General features: G+C 39.7%; 1 protein-coding gene across 2 annotated transcripts in view; it reads right to left on the minus strand.

Moving 5' to 3' along the window:
- The window catches only part of oxsr1b (oxidative stress responsive kinase 1b), a 32,321-nt gene that overhangs the window by 3,009 nt on the left and 8,522 nt on the right, over window positions 1-20,790 (minus strand). Inside the window, exons 3-12 of one of the 2 annotated variants that reach the window (XM_086151124.1) lie at window positions 17,509-17,617; window positions 10,993-11,134; window positions 4,731-4,786; window positions 4,375-4,484; window positions 3,751-3,852; window positions 3,502-3,635; window positions 3,190-3,238; window positions 2,501-2,566; window positions 2,295-2,417; window positions 2,021-2,098 (exon numbers count right to left, since the gene is read on the minus strand). In XM_086151124.1, coding sequence (XP_086007250.1) covers window positions 2,021-2,098; window positions 2,295-2,417; window positions 2,501-2,566; window positions 3,190-3,238; window positions 3,502-3,635; window positions 3,751-3,852; window positions 4,375-4,484; window positions 4,731-4,786; window positions 10,993-11,134; window positions 17,509-17,617 — 969 coding nt within the window. The remainder of the gene's footprint in view (window positions 1-2,020; window positions 2,099-2,294; window positions 2,418-2,500; window positions 2,567-3,189; window positions 3,239-3,501; window positions 3,636-3,750; window positions 3,853-4,374; window positions 4,485-4,730; window positions 4,787-10,992; window positions 11,135-17,508; window positions 17,618-20,790) is intronic. The other variant, XM_086151123.1, reaches the window with a different exon arrangement.

Here is a 20,790-nt window from a genome sequence, read left to right on the forward strand (position 1 = left end):
AACTCATTAACCTAAATGGCTACATTTGAATTATTGATTTAGTCTTTTTTTGTCATGTACTCTGGTCTATCCTTAAGATGTTACAAAAAACAGGACTCGTCATTGGGTTACTTTGTCTATAACTACAATCCAGTTCATTCTATGACATAACAATGATTTTTTGTAAGACTGTGTGTAAACGAGTGACAAATATATATATATATGTATACACATAAACACACACACACACATATATATATATATATATACACATATATATATACACAAACACACACACGCATAAATCTATACATACACACATATACACATATATATACACACACACACACACACACATATATATATATACACACACACATAAATATGTATATGTGTGTGTATGTGTATATAAGCAGAGCTTAATTTGTCCATCTTGGTTTTAGATTTGTAAAGAAAATGTAGCAGCATAGGTGAGAGAGAAATCACAATGATTCAAATTCAAATTGCTTGATTGTGGAAAATAAAAAACATAATAATAAAAAAAAAATTAAAAGTGCTACGTCATGGTTGAATCCCAGTAATTTCATTCAGAAGGTAACAAGAAGCCTGACAGGCCCACCTGTGGACAAACTGACTTGAGATGAGACGAGAGGATAAAGGTTTGGATTCCGGGGTGTCAGAAAAGAGCCTTAGCTTATAATGAATTGCTTGCAGGGTCAGAATCTATGTCGGTCCGTACTGTTGATAAACATGGAATTATCTCTGATGGAAAATGTGAGACTAAACTCACAAACAGCTGAATGTTTAGGATGGCATTATCACCTTAGGAGTACACCTGACCTCTCGCCCCTACCAACTGAAAGCAGAATTTTGACTTTCTGTCATGGTCCAGAAAATCATCAAAATTGTAGGCCAGTGTGCCATCAAAAGGTCAGACTAGTTTCATGGCGAATTAGCATTTAGCTCGTAGCTTCAACAGCTGTTGCACCTCCAAATTTAGCAGCCAAGTCATTGTGTGACTGTGAGACATTTCTTAATATTGTCCATATTTGAGCACCATATCTTGAAACCTGTTACAGGAAAGCGCTGAGGTCATTGTACGCCTAGAAAGGTTCAGTTTGCCAACAAGTAGGACATGACAAATCAGCGTGAAAGCAACCAAAAATCAAATTTTAATTCCTTTAAAATCATTAGTGTCCTGACCAAAGGTCGATTACAGGGTATTGATTAAATTGTAAATTGGTGAGTATGAATAAAAAAATTGTTTAAAAAAAAATAGAAACAAAAATACAGATGGCTTCCAGGAAAGGTAACTCCCACTCCTATGACTTTCCTTTCAAAACTATTTATTTGTAGGAATTACATATTTGGAGACACGTGTTAGACTGTATAGCTATGAATGAAATATAACCTCTATCATAAACCTTTTGAATAACATAAACTATTAAGGGCACAAATCCTCTTCCTTCCCCATCTGTAAATAACTAGAAGTGAATCCAAAAATAACAACTAATGCGTCGATGTTTTTGACCAGTTGGTCAAAGTCTGCTGATGTGTGATCCAAAGGATGCTCTTATTTCTGATTTTAAAAAAATTCCACCAATCTTTACAAGGATCACACCCATTACATAACTACTACAACAGCCAGTAATTAAATGTTTTCTTGTGATAAGCAAAAATAAAGTTATGTAACGGCACAACAAAGTCAGAACTATCTGGAGGATAGGATCTTATAGGCGTACAGTAAATTTACTCTGGCAAGACCAAGTGCTTATCACTGCGAGGACCATTTTGTGTATTGATCAACTTGAAGTCTCACAAAAGAGAAAAAATTATCTGGATCATCAAGACTGTAAAGATATTTTTTATTTGTTTTAAATATGACTTATAAATTATATTTTTGCACTAAAACAAACCAAGGTGTTTTAGTGTTCGTCTGCCTTTTGTGAACCAAGTGTCCTTCTAGACGGCCAATGTGTGCAGAGCGAGCCCTTCCTTGTTAGGGGAATGCCATCTGTATTAATGAGGGCAAGTGAACAACCCTGGACGCAGGCAGCTCGAGTGGGTAGGAGAAGCGCACTTGTCGCCTGGGGGCGCCAACAGGCTTCACCTGCTGCTCCTTGGCCATCAAACAGAACATACAGGAGACTCAGTGGAGATACATACAGTGGACATACATGCTACTGCAAAGACAGGATAATGACAATATAAACACAGTAACAACGATAAAAGACAAGAGGTGAGGGCTACAAAAAGAAAGTAAAAAGTGTTAATGTGTGTGTATCAGAGGGGAGGGGGTTGACGACTCCTCTTACCCTCAGAGCAGCAACAGCCGCTTTGCCTTCCTCGCTTTCTTCATCCAGCTCATCGTCGCTCCATTCCCATTCCCCATCCTCCGTTTTATGTAGCCGCCCACTGGATCCTGGCACTCGGCGTACCTTCAGTCCACACAAAAAGCGACCAGGTTTATTCACAAAACACTGAACTTACTTAGCAATACTACCACATTCGTTGTCCCTACCTTTTTCGACCTCTCTGTAATTGTTGGAGCTCTTTGTAATAACTTCTCATGTAAATACTCATGGTTCTGCCATAAAAACAAATCAAAACAATAAAAGAGACCATCAATGATCATTCATATCTCAAACAAAAAATTCAGGTTCAGCAATAAAATTGGATCAACATACAACCAGATTGACAGGATAACCAATTTGGCCTACAATCTCCAAGGGCTCCTGCCGGATGTAAATTACTGTTGAGGCCTGCCCTCTGGTGTAGATGCAGAGGACTGCACTTCTTATATTGACCAGGGTCATTCCCAGCAAACCGAGGCCGTATTGGGGCCGGGAATCGTGCTGAGCCAGCACTCTCGTTGTTCCAGTTGCCTGAGTTGTGGAAAGCCAGAGGCTGAAATTTGGCTGCTTATCCCTGGCTTTTGTTAGAAATAGCCTGGCATGGCCAATAATGTGAAGAATGCTGCAATGACCTCAACCTGGGTCAGACAAGGCAAAAATGTGAGCCATAAAAGAAGTGGCCTTCTTATTTTACTGATATTTTTATTAGCATTTCTTTTCCTTCAAAAAATGTTAAGCGGTCATTTTTAAGAGCTGCCGGTCAGACGTGATCAACTCCTCCAGAACCGTCACCGAATGCAAGCCATGTCTGACGCAACAAGGGTGCTGACTCACTTGCGCTATCGGATACACCTACCTTCGCTTTCTGAAAGAATTTATGCTTCAGCAACTCAGAGGACGTTGGCCTGAAAAGCAAATATTCAAATAATTAGTTCTTTCATTTGACTGATGCAGCTGTTTCACTACGTGAGTGGAGAGGATTATTGTACAAGTTTATTGACTGTGTTGGCACGGTTATTACTCTGGGAATATTAAAGCTCAAATACAATGTGTACGTTTGCTGGACAAAACTGCTTAAAACACGTTTTAAAATTTAATGTCCATGTAATAACTATAGTTATGATGACGAATTGTGGACAGGCTAAAGGATAAGGATGAGAATAAACACCTTTTCTCTGGGTCTTTTTGGAGACATAGAGAGATCATCTTCCTGAACGATTTTCCGTATTTCTTCACCATCTCCTTATCTGTGATTCCTGTCTCCAGTGTCGGAGGGTCATTCTGCAGCGTTAGCATCAAAACCTGTACACAAACCAGGGACATTTCTATACAACAAACGCTTTGAAAGGCAAATTTAAGAATACTTTTGGTGAGAATCAAAGAGGATCTGGGTGAAACGCAGTTCACGTTTTCTGACCTTCATTGGCGGATATTTGTGATAAGGCGCAGCTCCTGTGGCGAGCTCGATGGCAGTGATTCCAAAACTCCAAATATCAGCTTTGAAATCATAACCCCTCACCTGTGGACATGGAAAAGAAGGGACACCTGTTCATTTAGCTTTATATAACAGTGATGCGATTATTGTTTTATAACAAATCTGTCTTGGGGTAGTAAATCTTGTTTTTTTTTTGTTCCATCATAAAAAATAATATTAGGCTTGTATTAGGCTAATATTAGTCTTTTAGCCTTTGAATTTATAAGAGTGTGATTTCGTACAAAACCACAAAAATTATAAAAAAAAGCAGTCTTTGCCTTCACTGCCATTGTTGAATATTTGTTTCAATATCTATTTAAGTTACAGTAAAATTAGACAATCTAATTAAATACTTTTTCATCATTTGCATATCATCACCTTCTTAAAACAGTGACCTCGGTCATTTTTTGACATTTTTTTTTCAACTCCTCATTCAAGGCTGGCTCGGTTTTTTGACTTAAGAAGGCAACAATATTTGAAATCAAATCAGTCTGGTTGTGTTTTTCGTTCTTTACGGGATCACTGTTGTTCCATCTGATACAAGGCTTCGATGCAAGAGGCCCCGACCTGCTCCATGACCTCTGGGGCCATCCAACAGGGGGTTCCTACAAACGTCTTGCGCACTTTGTTTCGAGTGATGTCACCGCCTGTGGCTAGAAAGGCACTGACACCAAAGTCTGAAAGTAGTGGAAGAGAAAGGAAAAACCGCGCACAAACACACATGATCAATACTGTGAGTTTAAAGCCAATTCATTTCCTCCACCTGACTAGTTCTATTCAAAAAAACACAGGTTGGACTTATCGGTCGAGTAGGAATAAATGAAGAGGCAGAACAAGTGGGGCAGTTTCAAACTTCTACTTCCTCAAACCTTATCTTTGCACTTCTGACAAAAAAGAGGTGATGTTTCCTTGTTGCCAAATACCTGCAATTTGCACCGAACCGTCATCCCCGAGAAGAATGTTTCCAGCCTTGAGATCTCTGTGGGAATGAAGAATGCTCAAATTAAAACGATGGCCCACCGTCAAGGAACTGCCATGGAGCAGATGAAATTGTAAACATTAATAATTAAAGAGCAATGAAACATAACAATGAAACACAGTAGTGTGTGCATTAGGTGATCATCACTGATTCATTGAATGTATGTATTTCATAAGACATTAAGACTAGAATGTATATTTGGGTACCAGTGATGAGCTTATTGTAAAAGTATCTATTACCAATATGAAGAGTGTGAGTGTGTGTGTGTGTGTGTGTGTGTGTGTGTGTGTGGCCCTCTTATCAATTCGAGATTTGATAATTCATCAGTCAATCTTTCTTCTTAATTTATCAATATCATTACTGACACAGACAGCCCAGAGTTCATTCGTGCATTTCTGTCCAGCCTTCTCTGGTAGTGATAAGAGGATTCAGCGGGAATTGTTGTCTGACTGCCAGTCTGCCTCCGTGTGTGTGTGTGTGTGTGTGTGTTCGTGCACTTTTTCACACAATTATCCACACAGATGCATAGTCACAAAGAATGAATGCTGCCATCTCACCAGCCAGACAAAGTTGCCATAGCAACAGACTTTTTCAGAATTAAAAGACTATTGGTCAAGTAAAAAGGCAAGAAATGAAAAGTGATAATGGCGTCAGTGTTACCGAGGACAACCGGGGAGCTCCTTATTCCCTGGGGGGGGGCTTGATAAAATAATGTTGGCGAGGATTGTAAATGCGGAGCAAACATCAAAGTGGCGCGGCCCCTGAACATTCCCCACTTTGAACATGAATTACCATGGAACAGCCCAGAAGTCAGTGGTGACATGCACAAAAATGACCAAAGGATGTGCACATGACATACAAGCAGTATCTCCAACTGCCAGATGGGGGCGGTGGAGTTAAATGTGTTCATGTTTTCCTGACAGCTATAGTAAATGCCCATCGCGATTCTTGTAGAGGGGGTCTAATTTCTTACAAAAAAAACTTTCATGTACGATTTGGTGATGAGACAACAACCTCTGTTAAACAATGGTCCACTGTGTGTCCCTCGTGGTAATGTTATACAATACTTATAGATTGAACACAACAGCAGACAGACTAACAGACAAAACCAGGTGTGAGGTGTGTGTGTGTGTGTGTACAGCTTGCTTTGTTGTACTTTGTAAGTGCATGCTTCTTCCATAAAAGACAAAAATAGAAGAAAAAAAAGAAGTGAATTTTTCCTGGACGGACACACACACACACACACACACACACACACACACACACACACACAAACACACACACACACACACACACACACACACACACACACACAAAGATATACACACACACAAAAATATATATACAAAATAATATAAATATATACATATGTAAACAATCATACACATGTATATATACATACATATATACTGAATATAAACAAATATATATACACACACATATATGTACAGACATATATATATAAATATATGTAAATAAACATATACATATACAGACATACATACACACACATACACGGTACATATACCTATATATACACATATGTACATCATAAATGCACACACATACATACATACATACATATATATAAACATGTACATATACAGCCATATATCCATGTATACACACACACACATACATATGTATGTATATTAATAAATGTATACACACACACACATGCACACCCACACAAATACACAATAATAGGATTATACTTCTGCTGCTACTGCTACTACTTATAGCAATAACAATATTAGATAATAATACTACTAATAATAATGACAATGATAATGCCAATATTGGTAATAGTAATGATAATTGTATTATCATTGTTACTATTATTCTTCTTCCCCACCTTTTGGCTTTTCCCTTCAGGGGACGCTTCAGCGAATCAATCTTCTCCATCTAACCCTATTCTCTGTATCCTCCTCTCTCACACCAACTACCTTCATATCCTCTCTCACTACATCCATAAATCTTCTCTTTGGTATTCCTCGAGACCTGCTGTCTGGCAGCTCCAATTCCAGCATCAGTCTACCAATATATTCACAATCCCTCCTCTGTACATGACTGAACCATCTCAGTCTGGCTTCTCTGACCTTCTCTCCAAAACATCTAACATGTGCTGTTCCTCTGATAGACTCATGCCTGATCCTATCCACCCTGGTCACTCCCAAAGAGAACCTTAGCATCATCTCTGCAACCTCGAGCTCTGCCTCCGAGTACACACAATACACATACATATGGTGAGATATACATATACATATATACACACACACTTATATATATATATAAGTATATACATACACACACATACATACATATATAGAAATATATATATAAAATCTTAAAAAACTTGCTGAAACACACAGTGGTCAGAGATACTTCAAAGGTCAGAGTTTAAATTTTTGTGCAAATGCTACTGAGCGCTTGAATCTTGAGGGCTCTCTGTCACAAGAGTTCTCCCATAACTGACAGATCCCTCAGCGGGGAGTGGTGTGGGGGGGAACAGCAGGCCGCAGAGAGAGGAATGCACCACATGTTACGACCATTGGCTGAAAGGGAAGGACCCCCCAACACTCCCTCCCCACAGGCAACATGACTGCTGGAATGATACGATCATTCAGAGTCAGACTGGGATACGAGACACGGCTGCCTGTTCATTTTGCTGTCACTACCTCTTTTGACCTGGGTGTTTCCCGGTTACTGGCTCAGATAGACCTGTCTGCGAACTACAAGAGGAAAAATTTTGATGCGCGTTTCTGTCTAGACAAGCCAAATTATGTAACTGGTAAACTCCGGGTGACGAGGCGCATGGGAAAGCCTGGATGACAGACAGGACGGTCTCTGCCGCTGGTTTTGAACATGCCGACACTACAAATGCACAGACGTCTGTGCTCGGTGGCCCCTGTAACTTGTCTCCCTGCCACTTTGCTGCGATGACATAACGGCGGGTTCACATCGGGTCGTACCACCGGAGTTTCTCATATTGGTCAGTTCATCGAAATTTGGCCGATTCAGCAAGAAGGATCCGACGTCAGGTAATTTGAGATGTTACTTTTTAAAGGACCACAGCAGAGGCTGAGTAGAGTGGACCATCATCCTGGCACCACCCCAAAAATACTCCTCCTCACAACTACCTCTCAAGCCCAGTCCAGAACTGTCCTGCTTAGCCATTAAATTTTGGCCACAGACTTTTAAACACGTATTATTTAAATGATGGATAACAAGTTAGGTCTCGACCAATAAATCAGAGGGCATCTTACAATGTAAGAATTGTAAGCTTTCTTACTACTTTCTGTTGAAAGGACAGGGGTGATTTTGAAAAAAATCTCAATAACTTTGGATAATTTAAGGTAAAAATCTACATGTACATTAGAAATATTGTGGATTAAATCAAGGACCTCAATGAACATCTTTTTCCATTAATGTGAAAATATTCTTGACTACACAATACCAGGGGGGTTTGTTTTATATTCAAGATTCTTCAGAGTATGATTAAAAAAATCATTGAGGAGGAAATTTGCCAATCTTACAATAACCCATGGCACTCAAGTGACTATGTTTTACTTAACTGGAAATCAAATAGTGTGAATGTTCTTAGACAAACACCAGCCCCCATTGCTGTTTTTGTTTGCAAAGAGCAACGGAGGCCATCTGATGAAGTCCCTCCCTGCACTCAATCAAGGGCCATTGAGGCAACAGTTCACAGCAGCAGACTGTAATGCTCATTAACATTCACAGGCGAATGGAGAGGAGGAGGTGGATGAGGGAAAAGGAGGATGAGCCATCAGCACAATGCACCACACAAATTCAAAGAAATACTGTACCATGAGGGGGAAGAGCCAACCTGTGTTTGCTCGTCCAGCCATATCCCTGCTTGATATTGCTTGGGTGGCAGGTAGCCGTTGGTAGCAAGCACAATATCAAACTGTCAGAAGTGATTCATGCTTTTTCATCTCGAAGCCATCGCACCTTGCACCTCTGCAGGGTCACCTCCCATGACATCACATCCTGGTGCCAAACTCACAGGGCCACTGACAGGACTGCAGGAAAAGGCTGGAGACGAACTAGATTGGAATAACGCCTCTTTTCTCACACTGAACTGTGTGCCACAAAATACCTTTCCTCTGCAACAATATCTCTCTCTTTAAAAGCATTAAATTAAAGGCACATTAACACCACTCATTTATTGTCTTGTTAGTTCAAATGGGTTTTGATATCAAAAAATATACTTATATATAAGTCATTAATGGGTTGGTAATTCATGACTGTTCCACAGATGAACACCATATAAACATGGAGCTCAACACAAACATGAGATTCCTGTAAAATAGGACTTCTTGGAGATTTATTTGTAATGATTATTTTTTAAAGATTCAGCAATGACAGGTAGATTAAATGTCCAGCTCTTTTTTTATCTGCAAATATTCGCCCCATTGTGAGTGGTAGAGTTAGAGAACAAGTGTTGCCTTTTCATCTACCCGTTTTTCCAAGCTGGGATCGGGGTAGGTGGAGCGCTTTGCTGGCTGGCTCATGGTAAATATCTCCAGTCAAGTCTCCTGCCCATGTTGCAAGGCTCTAATAGCTTTTCTGCCATCCACTGTCAGATGCGATGCTTTCTCTACTTCTCCCACCTCTGCGAGACACGTCCACTCAACGCTCTCCATCCACCAAGGTCCAATTGTCCGACTTATATGATCTGGTTTACCCTGCATGCAAAACTCTATTCGGGACCATCATACAATTTCATAAGTTCTACCTTGGCGCCAGCGGGCGGCCAGAGGTGATGGATGAAAGAGTTATGAATTTGATGCCTTAATGTCTCCATAGACAGGGAACTAAGGTTTTACTTGAGGGAAATATTTTTCCTGTTTCTGGCAGTGGCCGATAACCATGACACACTGTGCTGAAAATGGATATGTAAATGCTGCAGCAGCGGCATGCTGGAGTGAAATTTCCTTTTTAATTAGCACAGTCCCATAAACAGCTTTGCTGTGATTTGTTCCATCACTACAGCACACAGCATTTTTTGATTAAGAGAAATTCAGTTTAATGAGCCCGATATCATCTCTCCGCTTCATCCACACACCCTACGGTCTCAAGTTATCAATCATCTCCCCATTTCAGCATCTCATCAGCATGCTGCTCGGAAAGCCACCAAGCACATAAACAAGCTAAGAAGTCACGCATCATGTACACAATATGTTTCCTATTTCAAGCGAGGCACTTGTCAGTCGAGGAAGAAAGAAAAGAAAAAGTAGGAAGAATCATATAGGAAAGTGACTGATTGTATTGAAATACAAAAGAGTTATTATAACAGTAAGGGGTTCACAGGATAGCTTGAGTGCAGGGACTTAACCTTGTCTTGAACTGGCTTAAAGGAGAGCTTTGGAGATCAGTTTCTGCGGCATGCAAATCTGCCATTGTCACATTCCACTAATACATAATAATACATTCATTCTGAACGGATCATCAGTCGAGAATGGTTGGCCTTCATTTTGCATTCTCCTTGCTTGCTTTTGTTTTTTAACCCTTACCTTCTAACCTGTAAGGTTTTGCATCCATAGTCTGCTGTCCAAAAAAGAAATCTGACATTTCAGAGTGAAATGACTGATGAGGAAAGTTTGATATCATGAAAAATAATCGACTTGCTTCGACATGTTCGACAAGAAATGAGATACTAGTTAATGTATCAAAGAGTTCATCTAGATGTTGCCTATCTTGATGGAAATGAAGACTTGATCTCAGTAGCAATTTAAGTTTTGAGTGAATAAAGAAAAGCTTGTGAGGATTAACTAGAATGAATAAAAGAATGTTAGATTATCCATGATTGCTTATTGTGACATTGCACGTTGAAAAAAGCCTGTTGTTCAACACAGACAATTAGAAAATTGAGCACATCAATTTGACTGTATATCCATAAAAGTTGTGTATTGATTAACGGATCAGGAAAAAGTAGAGATAAAAAATAAAAGATGGCATTTGTATATACTATTTAGCGAAGACTTGTCACACTGAAACACCTGCCTTTTAGTCTCTAATGATATGGACTTAGCACCTAATATGCAGGCAACATTTAAGAGAAAGTCAGGAGCGAATTTGGACATCTCTGCCTGAGTAACTCTCTGGTAAAGCGTCTGGCTGGCGATGATGAAAACGAGGCATTATGCAAGTCCAGCTGCGAAGGGCCATGAGCAATTTACCTGTGAATCTGTCCATTTTTGTGTAGATACTCCAGTCCTTCCAGTACATCTTTTAATACAGTGGCTATGCTGGCTTCATCCAGAACACCGGTCTTGTGTTCTCCTCGTGAAATGATGTGCTTGATCACATCCAGCACCGAGCCTAACAACAATAACAGTGAGATCAGTGATCGAAAATTGGCAAACTATACAATGTTACATGTTACGGTAATGTGGGAATGTGAAGACAGACACAGAAATAATAATTGTGATACCCAGTGAATTTCCCTCTCTGCAAAATGTCTTTCTCTTGTTCTGAACCAAGGGTTGAATACTTGTATCTATGAGCTCATCACATCAGGCAAGTCTTGTCTAAACCAAAACATATTTATGAAAATACACACTTCCTGGTGGATTGGCAGGCATTCAGTCAAGATCACTTGCGTTTAATTTCAACATGTTTGGAAAAATTGGATCATGGATACACAACAAAACATTTTCTTTCGTTTCAGTAACGTTAATGTTATTGCAGGAGAAAACAAATCATTTAGCTGTCTAAGGGGAAAGAAAACCTTTGAACAGAAATAGTACATTGACCTTTTCATTCTGACATAGGGAAACAAGCGCATGGCAAAAGACTGAAATCAAAACGTTCATCACCACCCAGACATTTAAAACCACATGTATGAATGTAAGATAGATAATCATACAAGAAAGAAATAGTCATTTAAAGTTGAGTGCATTTTATTTTAAATTTTATTAGACACGCTAACTGATAAAAATTTGAACGTCTTTTATGGGGAAAAAAAAAAAAAAATTGAGTTCTTCACTTGAAGACATTTCACCTCTCATCCAAGAGGCTTCTTCAGTTCTAATGACATATAGGGAGTTTCTGAATATAACTGCCAGGGTTTTGGGGGGAGTCTAGATTATGGTGGCTTGTTATGAAAATGTAAGAGTTGATAGGCAGAAACCTGGCCATATGGTCATACCATATGGTGCCACAACAAGAAGATTTCGACAAGAATTCAGGGGGTTGTTATTCAAATAGTGTGTTGTGCATTTGAGACAAAAGAGCAACTTTTGTGGGATTACCTAGATTGGAACACGAAAAGGTTAAGCAAAACAAAGGAGTGAAACCTGTTGGATGACATGAACTGAGGCTCACGTGAAAGTTACTGGGGGCTGGTTCTGGTGGTGATTCTTTCCTGGTTGTTTGGAGCGCGCAGATGGGCCTGGACTGTGTGTGCAAATCCATCTTGGTAATTATTCCGGTACAGCCTTATATGTTGGTGAAAGGTTGTATCTGAGGCCCCCTCTTCTGTTCAGAGATTGTTTTTCTGTTTTGACAAAGCTGGCTTCTTTGTGGGGAAATTTCCCACAGGTCATTAGAAATGAAGAAGATGAGGGGTGAAAAGTCTTCAATTGAAGAAATTCAAGACCAGTTGCCACAACAAGATTTCGACAAGAATTCCCCTTCACCTGGATGACTGAGAACCTCCACAGACATGTAACAATTTCTACTGTCAGATATATTTGCTGTCTAGTCAGCAGTTTTCCAATTTACTTGATAAATTATTCAAGTGGCTTCTTAAGCTATTAACATTGATGGGGATCAACACTTTCAGAATTTCAGGATGCATCTTCACTTAGCAGGGTGCAGCTTCACTTAGTATTCTTGCTAAGGCATTCTTGGCAGTTTGAAGGCTAGAGACATTCGACACCAAAGCTGATGCCTTTGTTTAAGATGTATCGATGCCATGTGCCTGAAAAACTATTGGTACAATGGCAGTGATAAACAACCAACAAATTGCCACACAGTCAGCCTTTCCCTCCTTTTCACACAGAAATATACCATACACTCAAAACAAAACATAGAAAAGGCCATTCAAGGTCCCAAAAGACAGTCCATGACAGAATTCCAGAATAAGACTAAATGTGTTTGGGCAACTGCGCCAGCCAGCGATGCAAAGGTATTTACTGCTGGATCACTTAAGGATGCAGCCTGCAGCAGTCCACTGAACATTACCCCAAGGAGTGTTCCATGGTGGGCCACCTGAGATGAAACGGTGTTATCATAAATAGTCTTAATCACAGCATGACGATGGGGTAAAATGAAGGAGAGACAGCAAGTACAACGGATTCCTCAGGAAGTGACAGACCAAAAGACGAAAATATGAATCAAGAGTGGGAACTAAGAGACAAACCTATTGATAGAAGGGACTGATGAGGAAAGGCGGGAAAAGCAGTCTCATTGTGTGTCTGGGTGTCTGAGATAGCAGTTGTTTGTGACTGAGCTTTGCTTCTGGGATGTGACAGCCCTCAGAAGCACATTGAGAAAAGCCATCTGTTTGATTTCTTCTTGCCTCAGATAACACACAGTTTCCTCCTCTGTAAATGCATCTGTGCTCAGTGTGATGTTCATTGCCTCGCCAGAAATGGCTGGGTGGAGGAACTGCAGTGACAGGAAGTGACAAATGACAACATGGTAACATTTAGAAGCTTAAAATTAATGTCAAAGCGACCAAGAAGGTAATCTAGCTACAGCTGCTGCTTTGCTTACTCTTCTAAAATACACAAAGTCACAAGGTGTTTTGTGATGAGACAACAAAAGAGAAGAGGGGCAAAACTAATTGCTCAGGTGGTCTGGCCTTAAAGAGTATTGCAAAGTGACAAAAAACACAAGTGTATGCTATGAGGCTCATTAAATGAAGGAATCTTCTGCAACTTTCCAATTCATTTGCCTCAACTCTTCCTGCCTCATTAGTCTGCTTTAACACACGAACACTGCCTGTCAGGTTAGCAGTTCAATGCTCATTTGGCCAGGGAAAGACTTGGGCTCATACTTGTGCACTAACACACTCATAAGACATGATTGTGTGAGGGAATGTATTGAATCGGATACCATGGCGCCCCTTTTGCTACCTGATTTCCACAAGTGCAAAAGGTGAAATGTGGAGTGAAAAATATGCATAATGAGGGTGTGGGGGTAGTAGTACCATGGGGATGGGAACAAGTGCCAACTGCACAAAGGACACATGAGGAATGTCAAGTTAAGTTGAAAGAGGCGAAGAGAGTGAGTGGGTCTCAGGGAGGGGCTGCTGTGAGGTATGATTGGTGTTCAAACATGATGTGGGGGAAACAATTTGGGGGAAATCACCATTGTTCATGCAGTGGATTGAAAGATTTGACAGAAGTAAGGTAAGATCTTTTGGTTTAGCAGGTTTCCCTTATCCCTAGAAATCTCATAAAACCTCTTGGTCAGTGGATTGTTGGTATTTAAGGGCCGCTGCCATGATTGCAGATCTTCAAGGCTGCAGATTATTCTCCTGGGAACACATTCCTCTGGTTACTTTGGCATGACTATTTTTTTGTCCCTTGTGGGTTTCATTGGATGCCTTCCTGATGTGAAGTCAGCAGTAACACTTACGGGCATGGTAACAGAACACATTCTGAACTGTGCTTGTATTACCTTCTGTTGAACTGCAGTGCTCATTTACATCTACATCTAGGGCCATTTTCTTATTTTGCTTCAAATTTTTTGATACAAAATTACATCAGAAACAATCAACTACTGCAGTTGTTTAGGGGCTTGCTGCCAATTTGTGAGAAGGTTCTTTGGAAGATGAAGATGAATAAGAATAAGAATAAGAATGAGAACAACTTTATTTATCCTGAGGGAAATTGTTGTGCCAGAGTTTTAAGTTAAACATAACAATAATAAATAAAAGTAGGAAATTGTATAAACAGAATTGTATAACAGAATAAGAAATACAAATAAAACTACAAAGTGTCAAAGTAACAAGTCAAGGCTATAAAGTGTCTTAAGGTCTTAAGTAAAAAGATTTTGAGATTCCCTGCGGCTGAGGGGAGAGGAATTAAAAAGTCTGATAGCCTCAGGTAGGAAAGACCTCCTGTGGCGTTCAGTGGAGCTCCTTGGTGGTATCAGTCCTGTCTATACAATGTCAAAGAGACAAGAATGTGTTCACTCAGGAAGCGTATAGAAACTCAGCTGAATCTTGTGATAATGTAGGTGTTTCAGCGATTTCCGTTAGAAAAGTACTGGAGATCACAGACACAAAGCTTTAGCCTAATAGCATGGAGTCAAAAATAAGAACATTTAAATGATTAATCGTTAAAGGTGCATTGTCTTATCCATTGTTCCACTGGTCACCTTTCCTAGGATCATAGTGCAACATGAGAGATGGGGGATATGCTGTTAAAAAATGTTACTTATATCAGACTTAACCATGAACCACTTAATTTGAGCAAAATTTAATTGACAGTTAGAGAACCAGGAACATTTTTCATTTAATAATGCTTGGGGAAAATCACTCTCGATGTTGTCAATTAATAAGTTGGAAAGGGGGAAAAAACAAAACTAGCTAAAAATTAGAATTGGTGGGTTATGTTTAAAAAAAAAACAATAGGCGAAAAGAAAATAAGTGCATCTAAATTTATACTTCAATCCCACCTTGTGCCCACCTTGGCACACACATGTAATCTATGGACCCCCAAAATTGATTTGTTACACAACTGATACTGAATGATAAAAGGTAGAAGTAGAAGGAACTGATATAAATGCTCCTTAAATTTAAGCTAGATCAACTTGTAGATTTAATGAAATGCCTTTTGATTGACAGTCATACCTTTATTTCTATTTCCCATTATCAAGTCAACTTTTACAAAGTCCCCAAGAACATCCATCAGCTTGAGCTGTCTAGTTTTGTGATCAGTAATTCAGTTTGGGGTTTTAGCTTCTTCTTTCAACACAAAATGGGGACACATTGAATTTGTACCAGATAGTGATTTTTACAACACCCCCCCCCCCCCCCCCCCCAATCAGCTGAGCAACTTGGTCATTTAAAGCTTTACATCTGCTTTACAACTGCTGAATTTAAATTTGTTTCTTTACCTAAGAAACAAGTATGCCTAACTGGAATTCACTCTGATAGTGAGTAGACAGTGGTGTATGCCGGTGTGATATATCACACACCATGTAAAAGTGCCATACGCGGGTGGAGGAGCAGCAGCAGCCGCAGCAGCATACCATTGGTTCAAAAGTAACACACCAGTGGGAAATGGCAAAATGCCAACTTGTTAGTGGTCTCTCAACAGCAGAAGACACAAGACAGGATTGAGTGAGAGGGTGGGGGATCTGCTCTGCTTCTCCTGGCCAGAGGAGCTGGCTTTCCTTGAGGTTGGTATGCTTTGCCATTTGGACAAGCAGTCGATAAATCCGAACTCATTTGGGGTTTGTCTCCATGGCTATCATTTAATTACGCTACACAATAAAACTCAAAATCAAGGGCCTGTGGGTTTAACTGGGATAAGTGGAATGCGAGAGACCATCTCAAGTGGTGTCTGCCCCTGTGGTGAGGCTGGCCATATGCAGCTGGGCACCGAGCCCTGGGTCCAGCTGCCAGGCGGCTGCCAAGATGCTCATGATTCAAGTGTATCCTAGAGAGCCAGGCATGCCACCTGGGTGCGATCAGTTACGGTGGGACCTTGTTTACATTAAGGGGCCTGTGAGCAACAGATGATGGGAAAAACCCTGGAAATATCTCGTGTGGGCATGAGTCTTTATTACCTTGTACTTACATGATTGAGTGTTTGAGACTGAGAGCAGGCTTAATAGAGTGATGAGAGAATTTGTTGTCCCATTGTGGGCACAACATTACAATTGTCGAGCTGTCTTTCCCTCTGAGATGAGACAACCTCCATCACATCTGCTACTTACATATTGAGATTTCAGAAAATTTTGAAAAGACTATGTAGTTTCCTGAACAATTAACCTGCACCAAGGTGAGGTATTGAAAGAGTTTTTTTTAAATGAATAGAAAAGGTTAAAAGAATATTAATGATGCAAAATATATATTTTCATCTAAAAGGATATCAAAAAGGGAGTTTTTTTGTTGAAGATTTTTTGATTGTGCAACTCAACAGGGCATCACTGTAGCTAAAATGATAAAACTAATAATAATGATACCTGATAATATTGAGAGAATTTACATAAAGTAAATCAAAAATATAGCAACTGTTAAAATCACAAAAGAATATTTGGAATATGTATGAAATATTTCATTCAATTTATTTTCCTGTTGGACAAAGATTAAATTCTTCTATTTCAAAGTCTTTTTTTCCATGCTGGCCTCCTCTTCCCTCCCCTATCACCATTAAATTGCAGCACTGCCACACAGATGCCTCGATGCCAGCCCGCAGGCTGTTATTACCTCTGCTCTTTCATTAACTTCTGTGCCACATTGGGTTAAAGCGAAGAAAGCGCTCACAAAGGACAGAATGAGTATCAGCGCTGTCACATTCCCTACAATCACAGATAGCATCAACAGGAACTAGCCTGCTCTCGGTGCTATCCTCTCATCAAAAGAAAGCCCTGCTACATACAGTATTCAAGGCAAAAAGTAACAATATTAATAATAAAAAAATAAAAAAATCCAACTTGCAAACTTACATGTTGTACTTGGGGGAAAGGTTTTGTTTCGTTATATTGGGGTTTTTCGATATGAATTTACTTACCGCCACTTAGCAGCTTCATGACAAGCCACAGCTCATCCTTCACCACGAATGAAGTGTAGTAAGACACAATATTGGGGTGGTGACATTGGCTCATGGCCTGAATCTCTTTCTGCCAAAACAGAAAAAACGCAGACATAAGACAAGGGAGAGAGAGAAAATGAAACCAACCTAAATTATCTTTTTCATTTTATACATGCAATTAAATTGCCAAAGTTTATGTAGTGTATAAACACATTTTTCATATTATTTGGTAGACATGGATTATGCTGATAAGAATATTAATTAATGCTTCTGACACAGCCATTTCAAATTTTAGGGCTGTTAATAAAAGGGCCTGTTTGAAATGGACAAGCACACCGTATAATTCAGAAGCTTTTACAAATAACAGTGACTAGCATCATTAATCGCTCCAACCCTCAAGCTAGAATCACGAAAGGCAGGAAATAAACTACACACAGTCACAATATATGCCTTTGCAGATGATGCTACAGCTGCTCTTGAAATTTAGTGCAATAACCACGGCCTAAATGATTTCAGCAGTCAATTAAGAAATAAGGCCAATATAATGCTAATCTGTGCAGAAGCTAAAAAAAAAAACAGGTGGTACTCAGCCCTTACTGAGCAACATAGGTTTGTGTGAGGTTTGTGAAAGAGAGAGAGAGAGAGAGAGAGAGAGAGAGAGAGAGAGAGAGCGGAGGTAATCCTGGCATAAAAATCTCATCAATCACTTCGGCGCCGAGCCAAAGACTTACAAGGATAGCCAAGCTCCCCAAGTGAAAGATAATCTGACTAAATTGAACTGAAAAGGGCTTTGTTGTTTATTTATTTTACCAAAAAAAAAAAAAAAAATTAAAAGCTGAGGCACAAAATATTTGCATTTCTTGCAATGGGAAGTGTTATTATCGTTTAACTTGAACCTTTTTGTTAATATATATCAGAGCAAGAATACTTTCACAACGTAGATGTCCAGTTGAAGTCCAGTTTAACTGTTACAGAAGATGGAGAATGGGAAGGTGCTCGAATGACATTCAGAAAAACTCAAATCAAATGCCAATCAAACTGAGAAATCACTGATTGGAGCACTTGATATATGTCGTGTCCGAAAAATTCAGTCATCTGGTCTCACATACTGCAAATTTCAGTACCTATGTCAAAATTGTGTGTGTTCATATGTGATTCACCTTTTTGTTGCTGTTATTCATCACTTCTATGGATATCAACAATGACCCTTTCAACTCACTGGGATTTTCCTAAAACAAATTAGGGACTCAGTGTTGAACAATGAGAGGAGGGAGGAAACACAACCACGTTAACTAGGACACTGATTCAAGCTGAAAGCAGGACAGGTGTTGTGATTGAGCAATCCATTCTTCTTGGTCAAATAGTTAGCCATCAATGGCCAATGTGCCATTAGCATGAATGCTTAGTTCACAAAATGCACATTTACTAGCGGTGTGCAGAGTCATCACTATTCACCGTTTAAGTGCCTCCTACAAGAAGGGCTGGTGCAAGCAGGTGTCACGATGATGCCACCAGAAAGCACTTGACAAAGGAGGAAGAAAACCCGTGGTGAGTCATGATGCAGCTGGATGCATAACGAGAATTAAGCAAATGCACTGGATCATGATGGATAAAGGCATGGTGAAAAACATTGAGCAGCAAAAACAACCCAGAAAAAACATCATTCTTCATTTTAACCCTCATTGAGGGCCATGGTGAATTTTAGATGAAGTGATTTTACACAAAGTCCCATCACAGCAGGGATCCTTTCTATTGCGTTTTTACATAGAACATGTGACTAACATCAAAAATTGTACCTCTTTGACAAATATCCTACACGTATTTCTTCACTTGCTAGTTGTAGTGTGGTTTTTCATTGTCACAAAAAATCATGTACACCCATTCAGATTGAAAATTGACTGATAAGTGGATTTAGATCTCATTCTTACTGCCTGCAAACAATTTTGATACCAATAGGTGAACCAATGTACCATCCAACTTTTGAATGAAAAGCTGTTTTTGGTTTTTGAAGTGGTCTAATAACTTCCAGCCAGGCGTGCCAGACAACAAGCTCCGTGGGTTGTCTTCCCATCTTTCTTTCTCTGGATACTACAGGCAGAGAGAGAACAATAATGATATAGCCTGTTGGCTGCTAACTGGCTGGAGTTGATCCTAACCCCCTCCTGTTCTCAGCACAGTGGAAGAGACATGTCCCCACAGCTCTGCGGGCCAGGGTAACCCCAGAGAAGAAAAACAATGGAATAACAGGGAGGATATCGTGCTCTGGCAGTTGACAGGTTTTCCCATCTTTTCCAGCAGACAATGTGTAATTCAGAGAGACTCTTTGTTGTGGGGATTAGGTCACGAATGCTAAAGCAAAGATACTGGAAATGTTCTCATGGCTCAGAGCCTCACACAACCTCCTACTATGCTGCCTCAGATGTGTCACCTTTGACATTTGATGACAATTTTCCATAAAAATATTTTGCAGAAATCTGAACGTTGACTGGAAAGCAAACATATTTGAGTATCTCAGCATAACAGCCATAGCAGTTGCTCTAAACCATTCTTGTTGGATTAATTCCTGTAGAGAGCCATCATGTATCTGCTCTCAGTTTAATCGCTTCGGTAAACCATAATTTGCCTCAAATGTTTAGGCTAGCAGCTCACTAGTCATGTGAAACAGATGGATGTTTCCTAAGCATATCGTGCAGTGATAATCATCAAAACAGACTGAGCTCAACCAGTCACAGAAGCCATTAAAACACCTGAATCAAGAATCTAAATGAACATTTTATTTTATTCTAACAAGTCTAAATTAAAAACCAATGCAAACCTGTTTCACAATGTACTTTTTGGAAAGAAGCACAGTTAGGCATCGAGTGTGCTCCACTAACTGATGAGGCTTACTCAGGAAAAGCGCTTCCTGACCCTCTTGGATGACAAGAGGGGAATCTTAAGGAATCTGCAAATAATTCCAACTAACTTCAATTCAAAACTTCTTGAATATCGACTAGCACATGGCGCACCTCATCCAACAGAGGCCTTCCTGCGACTTAAATTATTTTATTCTCCAAGGCCATGACAGCCACCAGGGATTCAAGACTGACTATGTTGGAGATGTCAAGATGAGAAAAATCATATTTAAACAGATTTCAGAGAAGGTGGTGATGTTTGTGGTATAACATTTATATGACAAATATGAGCAACAATGTTAGAGGAATAAACTGTAGAGCATCCTTAATATCTCTGCTCATAGATTTAGCTTTACTATCTCATATT

Source organism: Fistularia commersonii, chromosome 8, assembly GCF_037954325.1.
Source record: "Fistularia commersonii isolate RoL2024-O1a breed Wild chromosome 8, RoL_Fcom_v1.0, whole genome shotgun sequence".
In the NCBI taxonomy this organism is placed as follows: domain Eukaryota; kingdom Metazoa; phylum Chordata; class Actinopteri; order Syngnathiformes; family Fistulariidae; genus Fistularia; species Fistularia commersonii.